The sequence below is a fragment of the Aphelocoma coerulescens genome, chromosome 1, assembly GCF_041296385.1.
Source record: "Aphelocoma coerulescens isolate FSJ_1873_10779 chromosome 1, UR_Acoe_1.0, whole genome shotgun sequence".
Taxonomy (NCBI): domain Eukaryota; kingdom Metazoa; phylum Chordata; class Aves; order Passeriformes; family Corvidae; genus Aphelocoma; species Aphelocoma coerulescens.
Genome location: NC_091013.1, coordinates 101,341,553 through 101,360,042, shown reverse-complemented (window position 1 = coordinate 101,360,042; position 18,490 = coordinate 101,341,553). Strand labels below are relative to the sequence as shown.

At 40.5% G+C, this 18,490-nt stretch overlaps 1 protein-coding gene and 1 long non-coding RNA gene across 5 annotated transcripts in view; one reads left to right on the top strand and one right to left on the bottom strand.

The window, feature by feature from the left end:
• IMPG2 (interphotoreceptor matrix proteoglycan 2) overlaps positions 1–3,369 on the top strand; it is a 32,648-nt gene extending 29,279 nt beyond the window's left edge. For all 3 annotated transcript variants that reach the window (XM_069021631.1, XM_069021622.1, XM_069021611.1), the window contains 4 exons: positions 854–1,042; positions 1,230–1,428; positions 2,324–2,403; positions 3,286–3,369. In XM_069021631.1, coding sequence (XP_068877732.1) covers positions 854–1,042; positions 1,230–1,428; positions 2,324–2,403; positions 3,286–3,298 — 481 coding nt within the window. In that variant the 3' untranslated portion in view covers positions 3,299–3,369. The remainder of the gene's footprint in view (positions 1–853; positions 1,043–1,229; positions 1,429–2,323; positions 2,404–3,285) is intronic.
• Positions 2,400–18,166, bottom strand: LOC138113446 (uncharacterized). Of its 2 annotated transcripts, XR_011152169.1 has the most exons (5): positions 18,097–18,164; positions 8,852–8,904; positions 6,621–6,679; positions 5,733–5,778; positions 2,400–4,461 (listed from the first exon to the last, which is right to left on the bottom strand). It is a non-coding gene; the product is annotated as an uncharacterized lncRNA (long non-coding RNA). The 2 variants fall into 2 exon arrangements; XR_011152170.1 differs by lacking the exon at positions 8,852–8,904 and having other exon boundaries at positions 18,097–18,166.
• Between the last annotated feature and the right edge of the window lie 324 nt (positions 18,167–18,490).

Here is an 18,490-nt window from a genome sequence, read left to right as displayed (position 1 = left end):
ATCAAGTCATTTATTTTATGTATTTATTTAGCCATTGTGAAACTCACAACACTAGGAACATTCTACTCAGCTAACACATCTCCATTAGCATTTGCATTACAGGATGATAAAGGCAACTGCTTTCTACTTTTGCAGTATTGATATGTCACGTGCAAGGCTCAGTCAAGGCAGGAGTTTTTCCTCAATCTAAACACCTTCCAGTTTTAACACATCACAGGATACTTTAACACATCACAGGATACTGTAAATTGCATAAAGCACAGGTGTTTCCCACCACAAATGCGTTAACCTTTTGCTATTTTACCTACCTTTGTTCAATTCAGTGGTTGGGGTAGTTCATCCTAGAGAAGGTTTCTGGGAGACATTTCTTGTGGCCTTTCAATACTTAAAGGTGTCTTATAAGGAAGGTGAGGACAAACTCTTTAGCAGGGTCTGTTATAGGACAAGGCATAATGGTTTTCAACCAAAAGAAGGTAGATTCAGACTAGATATAAGGAAGAAATTTTTACAGTGGGGGTGGTGAGACACTGGAACATGTTGCCCAGAGAGGTGGTGGATGCCCCACCCCTGGACTGGATGGGGCTCTGAGCAACCTGATCTAGTTGAAGATGTCCCTGCTCATTGCAGGGGACTGGATGACCTTTAAAGGTCCCTTTCAACCCAAACTGGTACATGATTATCTACCAGAAAGTATGTCCATAATAATAATAAAAATAATAAAGAAAATTAATGATTGGACAATGAAAAGATATTTATTGGGGTGACTTAACTGAGGGCACATCATAACAGGAACTTCAATACATTAGCCAAAGCTTTTGCTGGTGTGTAATTTCCCTGTGTTTCTTTGTGGCAGGTGCCGTGTGGGAGAGAACTGGTGGTACAGAGGGGAGCACTGTGAGGAATATGTGTCTGAGCCACTGGTCGTAGGTATTGCAATTGCTTCTGTGGCAGGATTCCTTCTTGTGGCATCTGCTGTCATCTTCTTCTTGGCCAGGACCCTTCGAGACCAGTACACAAAGAGTGATACTGGGGACTCACAGGGGTAGGTGACACCATCTAATATTTTAAAACACATCGGCTACAATAAGGATAATTCTGTCGTAAGTCTTATATCACACAGTTTACAAGCAACAGGATGTACAGGCACCTCCAAATGCCAGGCTTCCTTAGTCTATCTGCTGCCCCTCCAGGCTGCAGAGAAGCTCACAGTTTGTTTATTGCTCCCCCAGGCAGGGTGACAGCCTCTCGTCCATTGAGAACGCAGTTAAATACAATCCCATGTATGAAAGTGATACGACTGGCTACAGCCATTATTACCGGAGATATCCGCAGCTAACGTCCTACAGTTCCACCAGTGCAGAGACATCCACAGACTACAGCAGTGAAGAGATCAGGCACATTTATGAAAACAGTGAGCTTACTAAGGAGGTAAATGACCTTGTTTTCATAGTGGCATGGGAAAGATCATGTAAACAGTAAGCTTATTCCACACTTCTAACCTCAGAGGTGGGCCCAATCTTTCCCCAGTGTCTATGCTCTAGATAAACAGGTTGCAGCAGCTGCTGCAAGTATTTAAAAGAATACAGAAAAGCTTGCTTTCCTTGCTTGCTTTTAGAGAAAGTTATGGTTTTGTTCTGAGCTGTAATGAATTTCACATAATGAAAGAGCTGACCCCTTAAGTAACTTCACAGGGGTTGGGGAGGTTTGATGTATTACTTGACACAACATTTACCTTTTAAAGCCAACTATCTTATGTAAGAGCAGTTACACAGTGAAAAACTGGTACATCCAGGCCTTTTCACAGGGTCCTTTTGTTTTGGGTATTTTCTGACTGTTTTTAAAGTTAAAGTCTTTCTATTAGCTGCAAGTTAGATCATATCTTCTTTCTTCCTGTATACACAGTATCCAAGGTTTACTCTAGAAGGCTAAAGAGAAGGGATTTACATCCCAGAACTAACCACAGATCCTTAAGCAACTGTGAGAGCTGTGAATCCAGTATGTAGTTGGACTGGTAGGCAAAGTATCTCTGAGATAAATGGTTTTGTTAAAGGCTGTTGAAATGCTACACTGTCCAAACCCTTGTTTTGATTTAAAAGTGAAATATTACTGAATTCAAATGAAATGCTTCACTTAAAAAAAAAATAAAATTAGAAGAATCCTAATAAAATAAAGAAGAATTTTAGTATTGGAGTGCCCAGTTTCAAGCCCCACTCTTTGAAATAGCAATGCATAGGAGGCTTATTTCCCAAAACCCAGAAATCAGTTATTTCAGTAGCATTCTGATTCCTATTATGTACTTACAATTCTGTTTATTGTATTCTAGGAAATTCAGGACAGAATTCGAATTATAGAGCTCTACGCTAAAGACCGCCAGTTTGCAGAGTTTGTTAGGCAGCATCAAATGTGAGTGAAATGTCTTGTCTGGATAACTAACTCCTTTGATGTTTTCTCCTGTGGCCTTTAGTACATTAAAGTATTACTTTTTTAAGGTTCTAGAAATGCTAGGACACTAGAGGCTAAGATTTCCACATTATTTTTGAAGAGGTTCAACCCTTTTACAGTACTTAATAATCAGTGATAAAAGTAGATAGTCCCAGAAAAAAAAAAAAAAGCAGTGAAGAGGAATCCCTGAGTTAATGGGTATCAGAGCTCTGACATCAATTTAGGTTCTTGAAAGCACAGAATCTTCTTCATTCTTCTAGTGTAGTTCCCATTGCCCAGTGCTTTGTTTAAAAACAGAAATTTTAAAAGCATGCTATTTTAGCTTTAGTTCTCAAGACTTGGCAACTGACTAACACCTGACAGATCTCTAGCACAGTCCTGTCTGGTATGGTGGGCACCAACTATAACAGAAACTTTACAATTCCAAGCAATTAAGCAATCTGAGCTGTGTGCTTTGATGAAAGCTAAGCACAAAGGTCCTCAAGGAATTTATTGTTAGCATACACACTCACATGAACTGCACTCCTGCTGTAGGAAGCAGAAAACCACAGCTTGCTGAGTTACTTTGAGAGGTACTGTAGTAAAATTCCTTGGCATCCTATTAAAAATATCTACAGTAGCAGAAAAACTTGTGTTCCCAGATCTTCAGCAGTAATTTTTTTTTAATTGAAAAGAACAGCAGTTCACATTTTTCCATGTCAGTCATTCATTTTTTCATCTTGAAAAGGCTTGGTGTCTAGATTTTCCACAGCTGGAAAGTAGTAAGGGCTGCCTTGTATAAGCCTTGAATCCAATGTTTGAAAGAGATTAACTTAATCACTGCTTTTCTGTTTTTCATTTCAGGAAGCTGCTTTAAGAAAAACAGAAATTGATAGAATACACGTGGGAGATAAACACTACCATGCTGCCACAGCAATGGGCTCAGATGTAACTGCAAAGTTACTTATAGTCTTAACATTGCATGGATGGATACAGATGTTTTCTCAATGAATGGCTAAAATGTACAGATGCCTGTTTATCTCAATTTCTTCTGGCTTTTCCATGTAAAGTGACATTTTTAAGAGGTGATCAGAAGTGGCAGAGGTTATGAAAGTTCATTTCTTCTTTAACTTCAAAATGGACATTGAAAGATTTTGTATACAAAGGCAAAAAAATCTCCTCGGATAAGACAAGATATATGCACAACCAAAATAAAATGCACATTGAAAATCCCTGCTTGGCATTTTATCCCCTCACTGGAGGCTCCAGTGGTGATTTCATTGGTATAAAACACCAGTGGAAGGAAATACTTGATTTGCAAGGGAATGAGTTGTAGGGGAGAACAATTCTGCTAGAATTTTTTTAGCATTATTTAAAAGCATTCCTGTTATCAACGCAAACAAAACCTCACAGGAAAAGCTTTTCTTCTTCATCAGTACAGAAGCCTGATGCACATTTTGCCACCTGGCATTAGCAAAGCAGAGGATAGCACCGAGCCTGCAGCCTCCTGAAGGCTCTCCCCGAAAATCAGCATCACTGCCACCTGTCAGTGACCCACAGGGAGCCTTGGAAAGGCAGGGTGGTGCTTCTGCAGCACAGTGCAGTGTCTTTAAAGCCAGGATGGTTGGTTCTCCAGCTCATTCTGACAGACACACAAGCTGGGGCACAGAAGGGCTTCTATCATACAAATGTTTGTGAAGCTTAAGTGACTAACATTGATTTTTTTTTTTTGTATGTAGACATTTTGTTTCATATTTTGTAAGTTAATATGCATTATTTATTTGTTGTGTGTTTCCTTCCCAGCTTGTTTTCATAATGGATTTAGTAGTTGGAATAGAAAGATGACTAGTTTTAATAATGAAATACTACACTGGCATTTGTGCCCATTCTTTTATATCTGTAATATATTTAGTGTTTACTCAGTGTTGAATTCAGCCAACTAATATTTCAAATTACTGAACTGGGCAATAGCCTGCCATGAGCTCCCTTTCAAAATCAGGTACTTAAGTCCATGCACATTTGGTAGATGTCAGCATTTTCCTGCAGGGAAAGGAAAAAGTGAAATTATTCTTAGTTTAGTGGAAATCAGCATAGAATTATTTAAGCAGAAGAAGTCAGTCTAAAGCATTTTTAAATAGCTGAATTGAGATGGGGACTTCCAAGTAAAGAAACAGAATTTTATCTTCAAGTTATGAAGAGAGTTCTGAATACTTTAAGCTGTGTTGGGGCTCTGCTCAATCACCCAGGGTCTCTTGTTTAAGTCATTAACACAGCTGTCAGGGTTAGGGCACCAATTACAATCACTTTAGCTTGTGCTAGCAAAAAAGGCCAAGTGATTTATTTCTACAGCTTATGTAGTTCTCGGCCCACATGTGCCAACAGCCACCTGATACTTTCTAGACTTAAGTGATAGTGAGAATTACTTGATTGTCTTTAGGGAGCTTAGCTAAACAACAGAATATTTCAATGCAATTTTTCTACATGTCCTGGATAACCTCACTGGATCGTTTGTATAGAACCTTCTTGCCTTGAGTGGCAGGGGATGGGTATCAGAGCCACACATCTGTCAAAGAAATGCTTATATAAGCCACTGAAAACCAAATAATGCCACATAGCAGGAAATAATATGGTGCTGCTGAACATTGTGACCAGTTGTTATGAGACAGAAGCCCCACTCTACTGGCTGGCCCGAGAGCTGTCAGAGCAACTGGTCCAGAGTTTCTGAGGCACAGCCCACTCTTCATGGCCCTACAGCAGCACAGCTGAGCCACTCTATAACACCAGGGCCTGTGATCATAGCAGAGAATTACTGGGCTCAGGGTGGGCAACAGCCTGGGACTTGTTTCTGTGCAGCTCAGCTGCCAGCCCTGGGAGACCTGGTGCTGCTCCTGCTGAGTGCAGCAGGGGATGGCACCTGGGATCACAGATGTTTTCAAGGTATTCTGCTGTGCACAAGCTGAGAAGAGGTTTGGTTATACTGAGTGTGAGGTATTTCAGTGAATATACAGCAATATTTTCTTTGTGTTTGTGTATACATATGAACATGATGGTATCTTTCCACTACAATAAAAAATTATTTCCAAAATATTTTTTCTATAACATTCATGTAGAGACTATGAGTTTGACATGGAGAAGACATCTTAGCCATGAGCATTTGTGTGTGTAGGATCAGAAAGCTGTGTTGTGTTGTTTTGTTTTGTCTTAACAGAGTTGGCTAAGCTGGTAAACTCCTTTGCTAACAAAAGTGCCAAATGTAGTTCATTAACACTTGCAAGGTTATAGTCTGAAATTTCATGCTGGAAAGCACATACCTGAGTGCTTTGCTTTCAGTTAAACTCTTTTGAAGGTGTTTCATCCCTAATCAAAAAGACAAGAATTTAATGAATGATTAATTTTCTTTGATACTTTCCCAATCCAAGGTGAAGATAAAGAACTCTAAATAAAAAAATCAAATAAACAAAAAAACCCCCAAACCCCCAAACCAACAAAATAAAGCAAACCACCCCCCAACCAGCTCTGTGTACAAATCTATCAGTCTATTATCAGTTAGCATGCACTTTTTCACTTGTTAAAAGTAAAAAGTGCAGGTTTGAATGACTTGGTTTCATTTAAGAGCATGGAAAAAAAACACTTATTGTTTACAAAATGCTGACAGGTCTATCAGCAGCTGTGTCTCCCCTCAAGGCTGGAAAGACAGAAGAAAATGAGGTCCTGCAGGACCCTACCAGCTGAGGATGTCAAACACCCAGCAGCCCAGGCTGGATCTCTCAAGGCCTGACTTTTAAACCTCAAGGCACCAATCCACAGTGCTAGAATTCTATCAGGGTCAGAAATGCAAACAGAAAACAAGTGTTCAGAGCTGCAAGACTACCAGCATTTCAGGAATTGTGTGCTTGTCTTGTATTTGCTTTTTTGCAAAGCACAGAGCCTTGCGCAGCAAATTGCTGAAAGATACCAAGTAACTGAGTATTCCACTAGGCTCCAGACTGTGAGCTTCATGAACTGCTGGGTAACAGTTTAGTTCCAGAAAACAGACTTTTTCATGTTCTCAGAGACAGCTGAAACTATGAATTCCTCCTGTCTCCTCCAAACCAAGGACATGCATGAATAAACTTTAGATTTTAAGAAGTTACAGCTAAAATGTTAGAATGAAAAAAGCCTTTAATAATCAAGACTTTCACTCGCATTTCTCATCAGACCTGCTGGAGTCAGTCCTTGTTCCAAAGGGCTGCAGCAGTGTGAGAGGACTCTGTGGATTCTGTGAAGAGAGGCACAGAAAGGGGCTAGAGCTCCAGCATAGGGGCAGTCATCTCATTCTATAAAACTCAAAGCAAAAATATTCACCAATACAAATTTATCTATCTGTAAGCATGGTAGGATAGACACAGACTGACTGTACAGGATAGGAAATGGGTCAGAGCTTTGTTACTGTTCTAAATATGAGTCGAAAACACACAGGACTTTTGTGGCACTTGGTTTATTTGAAGAGTACTACAACACCAGCAACACTTCTGTCTTATCCTTCACTACTTGATCCAGTTTGGGAACAGATGTATCACATTTTACATAATATTGATCCATTTGCTTTTGTTTCTCAACTGGAAAAAAATACCAAAGCTCGTTCTGGGCTAGGAATGTTTTTCATTTGTCAGATCAAGTGGGAAAGTTTTGGGTTTGCCATATTTACCACTAATTGGCTCTCCTATTCCAGATTATTAATGACCCCCAGGAATTTTAGTTGAGTTCCCATCCTCTTGGACTCTTGTTTGTGCTGTTACTCACCCTCCTTGTTGGGTCACCCACCACACTGAGCACTCGCAACAGGCAGCTCTGCTTGGGGGATGGCAGCAGGTTCCAGGACTAAAATGTCATCTTGCCTAAGGTGCTACAGCTATTCGGAGCCTGTGCTTTTAGTTTTACTTTGTCTCCAATTAAACACAAAATCTGATTTAATCTTCCTTGTTTCAGGATGAGAAATACTCTCAATACTAGAATTTTATGAGACAGATGCCAATTTATATTTTTTAAAAATCAGTTATACCGTCAGCACATCTAAGGACTATGTTTCTACACTGAATATATAATTTGTGGTAAACTGCACTTAAAGCCTGACCTTTTATAAGGGGACACTGCCCCAGCTCTCATTTATGCAACTAAACCAACCAAATATGATTATCTGTATTGAATCATTGGAGGTTTAAGTTTTGTTCAAAAATCTATTAAACACAAGTTAGAGTTGGTGTTAATCAGACTTGCGGTTGCATCCCCACAGCTGATTACCAGATGGGGAAACCATGCCTGTCTGGAAAGGCTGATATAGCTTGAACAGACATGAAAATGGAAATAATAAAGGATATGGCTATACATCAAAACTTTATGTAGTAACATGGGCATGTGGCTGGATAAAAGAGAGCTAGTGAAGAGGTAAATTTCAGAGGTGAGCTTACAAGCAATTCCAAGTGTGAAAGATTTCTACCTACTCATGGGAGACAGCTAATAGGAAATTCACTCAGCTCCACCTAAAGAGGATTACATAGTGATTATATGATCTCTTGTCTCAGAAAGGGAGGGGGATGCAAAACACTTCCAGCAGCAGCGCAGGGCTTGTCTCCTACCATAAACTACAGGTAACTGGCTGCAGTTACCTGTTTGTAGTTCCTGTCATCTGCTCAGTAAGGAAGTGCCTCTTCTTCCCATCCCTACTTTCAGGTGGAAAGATCGGAATGTTTTGATAAAAAAAAATGCTTTGTACAGCAGTAAAGCAGAGACTGCTGCACAGCTTTTTTTCCCCTTTTTTTGTCCTTTATTATTTAAAGTTTTGATTAAAAAATTAAATCAAAACAACCACAAACAATAACAACAAAAAAATCAACAAAGCCTTCCCATGCTATTTTTTTAGTGTTTGCTTTTTATCTGCTCCCCTTAGGCATGGATGCAAACCCACAGCCATTTTGGGAAGGCAGTGTGGTCTACAGAGGTCTTCCATATGGAGTTCTCACTTTGCTCTTCTTCCCACCACAGCAACATTTATAATGTCAGCACATGAATATCTGTTAAAAAAACCATCAGGTTTCAAAAATGATCCCACACTGGAATTTCCTCCCATGGCTTGCAGAGAATGTGACTGGGAGCCTCATAAACACAGAAGTTGACCTTTCAGGAGACTTAAACCTTTAGCATTATGCATATAGCTTCTGATGGGACATGTCATGTCTAATGCAACACCGAGTACACCAAGCTAACAAAAGCAGAAGCAGTGGGTTTGTGACTTAAGAGTAAGGCTGATGGTAAGTGCTTTGTGGTTATCTCTTAGAACATCGATGACACCACGGACATTTTTCAAAGAGCAAAGCACATGAGAGCTTTTCACTTATCTGCCAAGAAAAGAAAGGAAATAGCAGCTGCTGGTAAGGTGTTCAAAGCAGAGAACCTGTCCACAGTTTGTAGGCAGCCAAAACCAATCTCTAAAAAGGATCATTTAGCCTGGAAAGACAGAATAAGTGATGTCAGGAAAAACAAAGTAAAGAAAGAGGTTATATTTTAAAGGTTTTTTCCTATTTAAGGAAGAGGAGACACACCCCATAACCACTTTGATTTGATAAACCTTCAAGTCAATACTTTTATCTAATTATCCTTAATATTGCTTTGCTAAAGGGAGGGCAGAACTCTGACCATTTTGCCCAGTCTGGCCCTCTGCATCTTGCTGCTGCCACACCCAGAGATAAGCAGAGAGGAAGGATTAAGTACATTGAGCGCATCTATCAGTAGAGGTTACATGGAAAATTTTACTTCTGAAATATTAGTGAGGGATGTGCATGACCCAGTAGAGCAGAGGTTCTGCAGCTTCACTGCTCAGCACCTATTTGAGAACTGTCTTGTATCAAGTACTCTCAGCTGCCTGTGAACAAACTTGTAAAACATTCACTGCTCCTCTCCAGGTGGAGCACTGCAGCACCCCTTGTCATGATTTAAAACCTGATTATCTGTGGTGACTAGTATGTTCCATAAACACTTAACAAAACTTCCCACTGTTTAATTACTTGTGTGTAAAAAGCAGGTGATTTTATAGCATGGAAAACTTGATCATGGGGGAAAAAAACCCACAAGACAACCCAACAAAAAACAGGAGAGCTGTTCAGCCCTGTAATATAGAAAACCAAAGATGCAAATTCTCCAACACTCATGTGAACCTCTCATGAACAGTTTTTAAACCAGCTCTAGTTAACTAAGCCTTGTGACATACAGTGGTTGTGCCCTGTCCTCATTCTGCTCTGGGAAATGGGACATCCCAAATCTAGCAAAGATTAGTCCTCAAGCAGAGGACACATTCAGGGACCAAATTTGAAAATCAAAAGTATTTATCCAGCTTTAAATGAAAGATCATGCAAAATCCCACATACAATTAATGCTGAAAAACCAAACCGGTACAGCAAAATACAATTACTTACGCCGTCTTTGGCTGGAATTTCTAAGACTACCAGCTGTCTCACACATCTGCTTATTTGATCATTTCAGGACTTCTGCTCATCTCCAGTGTGCTTGCCTCAAAATCCTGCCACTCTGAGCTTTCTTTCCTCTAGTTAGTATCGTAGACCTTCAGTTTGGAAAGCCCTAATCAAAACTTGGCTCAAATTAAAGAAGCAGCCCAGCCCACTAGCAATAGTAATACCAACTGCTCTACATCCCTGTCGATTGGATCCCACTTCTGAGTGCTTTTGAGGCTAGGAGGAAGAAGCAAAAGATGGGGAGAAGAACAGATGAAAGACAAAGCTTGGCTACAGTCTGAGTCAGCAACAACAGCTCAGATACAAGTCTGTGTGAAACCGCAGAAATTGAAAGAAGTCCCATCCACCTGGTTTTTTAGGGTCTTCCCAAGGGCAGGACAAAGAACTGATATCAGCCTACTCTAGTTACAAGGTTTTTGGTTGATTCCAACTGAAGAAATCTGATTTCCAGCTGCCTTCATAATACCATATGGACAACCAGGGTTCTTCCAAGCATCAGCAAGAAAGACCAAAGCAGCCACAGCCTGCCAAGCGCCAGCTCAGTAATGTTGCCATGTAATATGCTGACCACAAACAGTCAATATTGTACTAAGAGGGAAGACTACCAGCTTAGGTTGGGGTCAGGGCAATGGTCTAGCAGTAAAGGTCCTGTGCAGAGTAGCACAGACTGAAGTTCAGTGAAGGCTAACTTGCCCTCTCGGGTAAGCTATTCTACATGGACTCTGAGGTCACTCAGGTTGCTTCCAGACTAGGGGACCTCACAGAACACACAAGTGGTGGTTTGATCAGTACTGATCTGCTGCCTTGAACCACAACTGAGCTCTAGAAAAGCAGGTTGGCTGCAGCTGGCAATTGCTGGCCTGGAAAGGATCATCCCATGGGGCAGCCCACATCACCCTGGTCATTTCACCTGCACTGGCAGCAGGTGTCCTCTCAGTGATACCCCTATCCACACCTTCCCATGGGTAGGGAGGCCAAGCTTGCTCCCCAGTGATGACAGGGCTGTTCAGTTTGGCCAAGAAGGGGTGCCCTGGCTTTGGTGGGTACTCACTTCTGGCACACACAGTGCTGTGCTGGTTCTCCAAATGGTGCAGGCTGGAAGGGTGCTGGGCACTGCTCACTGCCAAGGGTGGCATGGCTGAAACTGCAGCTGCCAAACAGCCATTTTCCAGTGTCTTCTTAGCAGACAGAACCACAAAGACAAAAGTGTTCTCTGGTTTCAGGGTCTGAGGACAGTTCTCCTCATAGCTTATTATGGAAAGTGGCTCCTCTGCAGAAGACATCAGCTACAGGTACAGTCTGCTTCTCAAAGGAAGACTGAATAAATGCAGTCCTATTCCAACTGTCAACATAAGCTTTGACATTTTACTTGCTTTGAAATTATTTCTTTAAATCATGCTGGAAATCTTATGCCTATCACTTTTAAAAAGCAACCTGTTAACTCAGGTATCAACACATTACTGAAAAATCTACTGTAGGTGTTCCCAGAGGCAGTGTTGTTGTAGTCAGAGTGCTTTTTGCAGAAAGCTGGCTGAACATCACCCTGGACACTTACTAGCCTGAAGAGCATCCAGCCATTGAATGAACCCCTAAGTGTGTCCCAGAACTGATCATGGCCCAGTCTTGAAAAACTGTGATCTGGGTAAACTCCTTCAACACTAATCCTTTCCTTCACACCTCCCTCCAAAACTGCCACCTACCCACACAGTCACCAAGGTCCAATCTTTAATGTCCTCCCTGTATCTTCAATAAGCTCTGCACTCAGAATCTCAAAACAGTCTCATCCCAGTCTAGTAGATCCTTACCAGCAGGGACACTAGCACTGGCCATTGCTCACAGTAAAACATTTTTTGGTAGTAATAATTAAATACTCTCCACCAGAATACATATAACTTCCCAAGCTATCACACTTATCTGCAGTTTGTCTCTCTGCTGAGGCTGGTGGTGACAGTCCATATCCACTGGAGACTGCAATGATATGACCAAATCATTTCACATAAGCCACCAAATCATTTTTCGAGGACAATTGGTTTTCTAGTTGGCACTGAATCTCAGGAACATTCAAATAAAACTCCATATACTTTAAATTACATTTCATCTGAACATTACCCATATAAATAAGTATGGACATTAATGAAAGGGAGATGTCAACACTAAAAAGTGTTGAAAGTTATTTTAGGAGTAATGAATGCTTTGGGGATTAACAGTAGCATATGGTACCTTTCACCTCCAATTTACTGGTACAAATCCAGCTAGAGCAGCATGGATAAAAACCTTTACCATCTGGTGACTTATTACTTTATGGAAAATTAATAGGTGTTTACATCTCACACACAAAAAATACACCACCATGACTGGAAGTCTTGTTAGCTTTCTCAGTAGATGGATCAAAGAGGGGTAGAACGCTCTTCCCCTCCCCCAGTATAACCAGTCTATTTACCTGAGAAGTGAGGACAGCTGAATGCCAAATACTTCTACCACCCCATACCAGATATTAAAATATGATCTACCATGTTTCCAGTCTTTACTAGGGAACAGGATGATTTATGGCTTTCAAACCAAAATCCCATCTACTGCTTTCCTACCCCACAACCCCCCAAAGCAGTAGGTGTAACAATATTTCTAAAAGCTTTATCTAGCTTTTTAAATCATTGCTGCTATAACAGTGCTACTTTACAATAATTCACATTTAGCAGCTCTCATATCACCCATAACAAGGAAGCCTGAAGTAATCAGCTTCCATGCCTCAGTGAGTTCTTTTGAACATTATGCTTTTTTATTCAAGAGTACCATCCAAGTTTGAATTACCTGGTTTGCTTATAAATTTGCCCTCCTGTGTTCCAATTTCTCCCCATGAGTCAGAAAGATTTTTTTCTAAAAAAATATTATCATTATTTTTGTAGGAAACATGCAAGCAATTACTATCAATTTTAAAATTAATAGCAACAGGTACATAAATGTCCTTGGAGTTTCCTCTTAATTTATCACTTGGAAATGTGGAAATCACTTTATATAGAACAGAAGTTACTAGCTGTTTAATATATTTAATCTTTTTTAGTGGCACACTGGAGCTTCCCTGAATAGCTTGAAACTGGGATAGTCAGAAGATAATTTCCTTGCCCTCTTTAAAGCTCTATTTTTATCCCGGAGCAATTAGTAGTTTTTTGGCTAAGGCTGAATGCAGCTACTTTCACATCATGTAATGACCAGGAACACAAATCGCATCAGAGAAATCTCTTAAGTTTCCTTGGCAAATCTGCACCTGTTGTTTTGTAGCCTCTTAATAAAAAAAAACAACCCAATAAATTTTCTTGTTTCTTTACCCCATGTACACTTTAAACACTATTGATCAAAGGCATGACAATGCAAACTAGAGACTTTCTAGTCTTTCTCCTTTGCCTGCTTTATCAGTATGAATAACACATGCCAAGTAAGACAAAGCTAGAAATAGCTAAGAGGGATTAAGATCTGCCAGAAACACCATCCTACACAGCAGCCCCCTGGCCTGACCACCTGTGTCCGGATTCAGTGTCTGGCAGGGCTCCCCATGCATCTGCTAAACTTTTCCAGGTATCTTTGAGCTTTTATCCTTACTCTGCCAAATACACACATATTAAAATAAAGCATCAGTGACTACTATGTCACCAAATATTTGGAGCCAAAAGTAGCCCTGTAAAACAGAGAACACTCTGCATTACCTCAAAATGACCAAGCTCCAGGCCATAGTTTAAATACAGTGTGCACCTTGGTCTTTGTAATGACTTCTCCCTTCCAGCTCTTGCATGCTATTAATTATACAGCTGCTGAACCACAGTGGAATTCCTGGGCAAATGAATGTGCAAAGCTTCTTCTAAAAATGAAGTGCAGTGCATGAAGAGTTACTCAAGAATTTCAAGGATCAGAAAGTGCACACAGGCCCAGATGCCTGCCATATCTGCATGGTCTGCTAGAAAGAACCCAGTTTAGGATTTTCTTGGCACTTACACATTTAAGATTTCGATCAACAGCCTTTGTCCTTCTTCTGTGTATTTGTGGCGCAGACAGAAGGCAAGAGGGTTGATTTGAGCCTTGCTTTCAGATAGTCCTGACAAGTTTTCTGTCTCTCATCAAAACAAAAGGCTTCTTTAAGGCTCTCTGTCAGCTGGTGCACTGCTCTAGCAAGTTTTCTAGGAGAAAAACAAGACAACCACAAAACCAGAACCACAAAAGCAACCATTTGACACATGTTTAAATACAACCACAAGCTGGCTGAAACTAGATGGAGTCCTAGAAAAGAGATAAAGGGACAAAGTTTGCTTTGAAATGGACCACAGAACATCAGCACAAGCTTGTGCACAAAAGGTAAACCAGAAGGACAGGATGTACCAGGGATTCACTGTCATCCCCACAAAAGCAGCTCAAACCAGCATGCTGTGGCACTTGCAAGGCAAACCAGGTGTCTTATTGCATGCTGAGTAAAACCAGGGCAAAGATCCCAAGAGGTTTGGTAAGGTGTCCAATTCACAAAACAGGCAGTCTAAGCTACAAATTGTGTCTTCCCACACTGTCCAGCTCCTCTGGCACCATGCTTTCCAAAAGCCAGATAAATGCTCTGAAAATCCACTGAGAATTCATGATTGGTGCATCTGCACATTGCAAAGGCCCCTGCAGTAAACTCTTAAGAAGCCTTGTGGTCCATGCTGGAGCATACATCATCATAAACTTGGATGCAGTAACATTCTTTTGGACAAGCTTAAACCCAGAGTTCAGACCTAGGTGCTAGTCACTGGATTTACATTTGCAGTAATACAGAAGGAAAACTAACTTTGTAATCAGCAAACTTCCTCACTGTCAGAGCGAGACTCAGCCTGTGGAACTACCCTACTATGTCTTGTTAACTCTTTTAGCTCAGTCTCCAAGTGGGAAGGGGGAATAAATAAACAAGTAAAATAAAATATCAAATGCAGATTTTTTATTAAATGACACACAGCTACTGCAGCAGACTTCAATGCTATTAGATGTACCAGAATACACTCAGAGAAAAAAGGGGTATGTGCTGAGACTATATTATCTATTTCTTGTCATTTTCCCCACCCCACTATCTTTTTTAATTTCTGATTTTTTGCTCCTTTAATTTTCTCAACTTCTCCCACTTCTTAGCTGAATTTCATATAGTATGAGTATAATCTTTCATTTTCTCCTGTCATAAAGTGGTACTTGAATGAGTGTTGTACACTGAATGGCAGCTGATTTTCTCACGTTCTATTTCAGGTGTCTCAACTTTAAACAATATTTTGTGTCCCCTTATATCCAGTTGCCTTTCCTTGATCATATTGCTATGCCCTAAATTCAAAATCATGAGCTAGTAATTGAAAAGAAGGACTAAAATGTATCTGCCTTGTGTCTATGTATCTATTGACCTGTAAGAGACAATAAGAGAAGCTGTCTGAAACTGGAGGCATCTTCATCTTGCATACAAAGACATTTAACAAGATCCTGTGACCTGACAATGAAGAACTGGACAACAAATGAGAAGTACTCAGGCATTTAAGCACACAGTGGTTCTGGAGGGGTTGCTCAGATTCTGGACTCACTTCCACTTGGAGTTCTCAAACCCAAATACTCTTCCCCCCAGCTTTCTAAAATGGGACACCTTAGCTTAACTTCCAAGAGAGAAACGTGATGGCCACTCTTGAAGGCATCTGACAGCAATACCTTCTGGCATGAGTGTGTATGTGGACTTCACCCTTGTTCTCATCTGCACCCCCGATTGAGCTGACCACACAAAACTAACATAATGCTTCAGCCATCACCATGTGTCCTCATCCTCTTTTGGCAATGCTGCTTTTCATTCCATGACTATCATGATATAGATGAGTCTCAGGGTACAGAAACACTTACATGAGACTGGGTTTACTTAGCATAAAAATCAGGATATCTGTGTAATACACATAAAAAAAGCATAACTTTGTACACACACAGAGCTATCCCAGGCAGCACTGTCCTGTTCTCTGAAACAAAGGTGGAAACCAGCACCAAAGGGAACAAAGCTCTTGAAAGTTAATGCATTCACACAGACATTCTGCTGGAGATTTTCTCAAGGACTCACATTCCTAATTCTGTTAGATCCTAAGGGGGCTTTTTCCCTCAAAAACTCTGCCTACTTACACAACTCCAATGTGAATTTCACAAAGGAAATAGGCGTTGATTCATCTTTTATCAGCTCCTGGATTCTGACCTTTCACATTCTTTTTTTCCCCAGATATTCTGTAATGGTTTTAAATACAACAAGGTCAAAAACAATCTTGGATTCTTCTTCTGTAGGGATATCACACTTGTGACACTGATCACAGTATTTTTTTGTGTGTCTCATCTCCAGCCTGTACCTGCTATTTCTTTCTTTGCAATTCCTACAGAATCTGATCTCTCTCATCAGTCTGGTATTTTTTTCTCTCAGCCCCATCACCACTGGCCTTTCTATACTCACTACATTTCCTCAGAGCTATTCAGTGTAGTACTATTTAGACAGTTACCCTAACTAGTAGCTTCAGTTACACTTCCTTCACTGATCAGCCATCCTCCTAAGCTTGGGAGCTTTACCAGGACTCATCCTCTGTCTCCAGAAACATACTTGCCTCCTCTTCCCCTTTACTGCTTCACTGTACTGCCATCCCATCCCATTTTGTGCCACTACCCTTTGTTGTCCCACTGTCTGTACGATCTCCAATAGAAAACTCTTGTCCACAACTGTCTGTGGAGATTTCCTTGTCTTCCTTTTTGAAACACTTTTAATGACTGGGGTGATTGGGGTGATTTCCCACCCCAACCCCCCAGACATGCTTTCCCAGCAGGAAATCTAGCCAACAGATGTATCCAATTTGTGCTGCTAACTTAAAAAATCCCTCTAATCCAAACTTAGAAAACCAAGAAAAGGAAATTTAACTTCTTTTTAATAACACAGAGAAGAGTATCCCATTTCTAGTTTTTTATATAGCTCTAAACACACCATTCTCATATTCTGAAATTACATCCGGCCTTGTACACTTAGTTTACAGAATCATGTCCAATTTTCTCTGCTCTGGGCCATACTCATAGCTCTCACAGGCTATCTATGTTAATCTAGGCAAGCTACTAAGTTGCTAAATATCTGGAAGTCTGAAGCACCTGCTTCCTCTTCAACAGAATCAAGAGAAGTAATCTACTTGCTCAGATTAATGGTAGGCCAAACAATACTGATCTGTATACCTTTCCCCAATCTATTAATTGTTCTCCTCCAATAATTAGACAAGGATAATGTTAGTGCCCCATTTGGGTGCTGAAGAGGTCCTCAAGCACTTGAGGAAGGATCACACATAAGCTGTACAAATTAATCATAGTAAAAGAGCAAAACTAAACCCCAGCAAAAGCCATTAAATCTGGCCAACAGTAAACAGAAGAGCAAAGCAGAGAGACACCTCAAACCCTAATGGTGCAGTGTGGATACAAAAATGCTGCTAGCAAGGATTTTCTTGCTGTTTTCTAAGCCCGTGAGAGACTTTTCTCTCTCACAGAAGAGGTAGCAGAGTTATGTAAACAACCAAACACCTGCAGCCCTGAAAAGTCTTGTTTATGGTACAGTAGAAAAATATTTTGACAATGGATGTTTTAGGATTTTAGCCAATCACCCCCAAGGGGTGGCTGATCCTTTGTCCAATTAGATTATGAAGAAAAAAGTCTATAGAAGAGTTTGTAAAATAATTAAATCAATCAATCTTGCTGCACAATTCCTGCCTGCTGGATCTTCTCTCCTCCTCCCTACAGGTGCAGGACACGGTGATATACCCTAGGGTTGCAGTAATAGTGCAGGACAAATAAAGATTCACGAAAGATCATACCATCTATTAAACATACATTACCTCTCCTCCAAATGATATGCAGAAAATTCTCTGCATTTACACTGTTCACCTCATGTCTCACTAACCACAGTGTCAGGGTCTCTCAAGTGGCATAAGTAGTAACCATTGTCTTATATTAAAACTGCATGCTGATCTAGCAGCACAAGGCCTCATTAGCAAGAATAAAGGAGAAAACCTGGCCAAACTTCTCTTCAGTTTTCATTTACCCTTTAAGGACAGTCAAGAGAGCAGATGGTCTATCATTCCTGCACAGCTTCTGAGTAAAGAAAGCTGATCCATTTATTTAATAGTCTTACCTCCTGTCAGTCCTGTCTTTGGCAAATGGCATATTGCAAGCTTTCCCCTTATTACAAGACTGCTTTCCTGACAGGCTTGGAAAAATTTAAGCTTTCCTGTCAGTCAGATGAGTCCCTTTATCCCATTTGGCAACCCATCAGCAAGTCTGTAAAAATAGACTGCCATCTGACTAAGCAACTGAGAGACTGTAGGACATGCTGGAATGCAACCAACCTGAATGCTAGTTAATCAGCTGATGCCTTTTCAGCAACACCTTCTGGCTGCTCATAAAGCATAGGAGACTTCTTTCAATAGTGCACTTAAAAGAACATATTTAAAGTGGGCATTTGCTTTCTTCTTTGGTGTGAGGATGTGTGTGTGTATTTTGGTGTTGTACTACAGCTTCCTGATTTT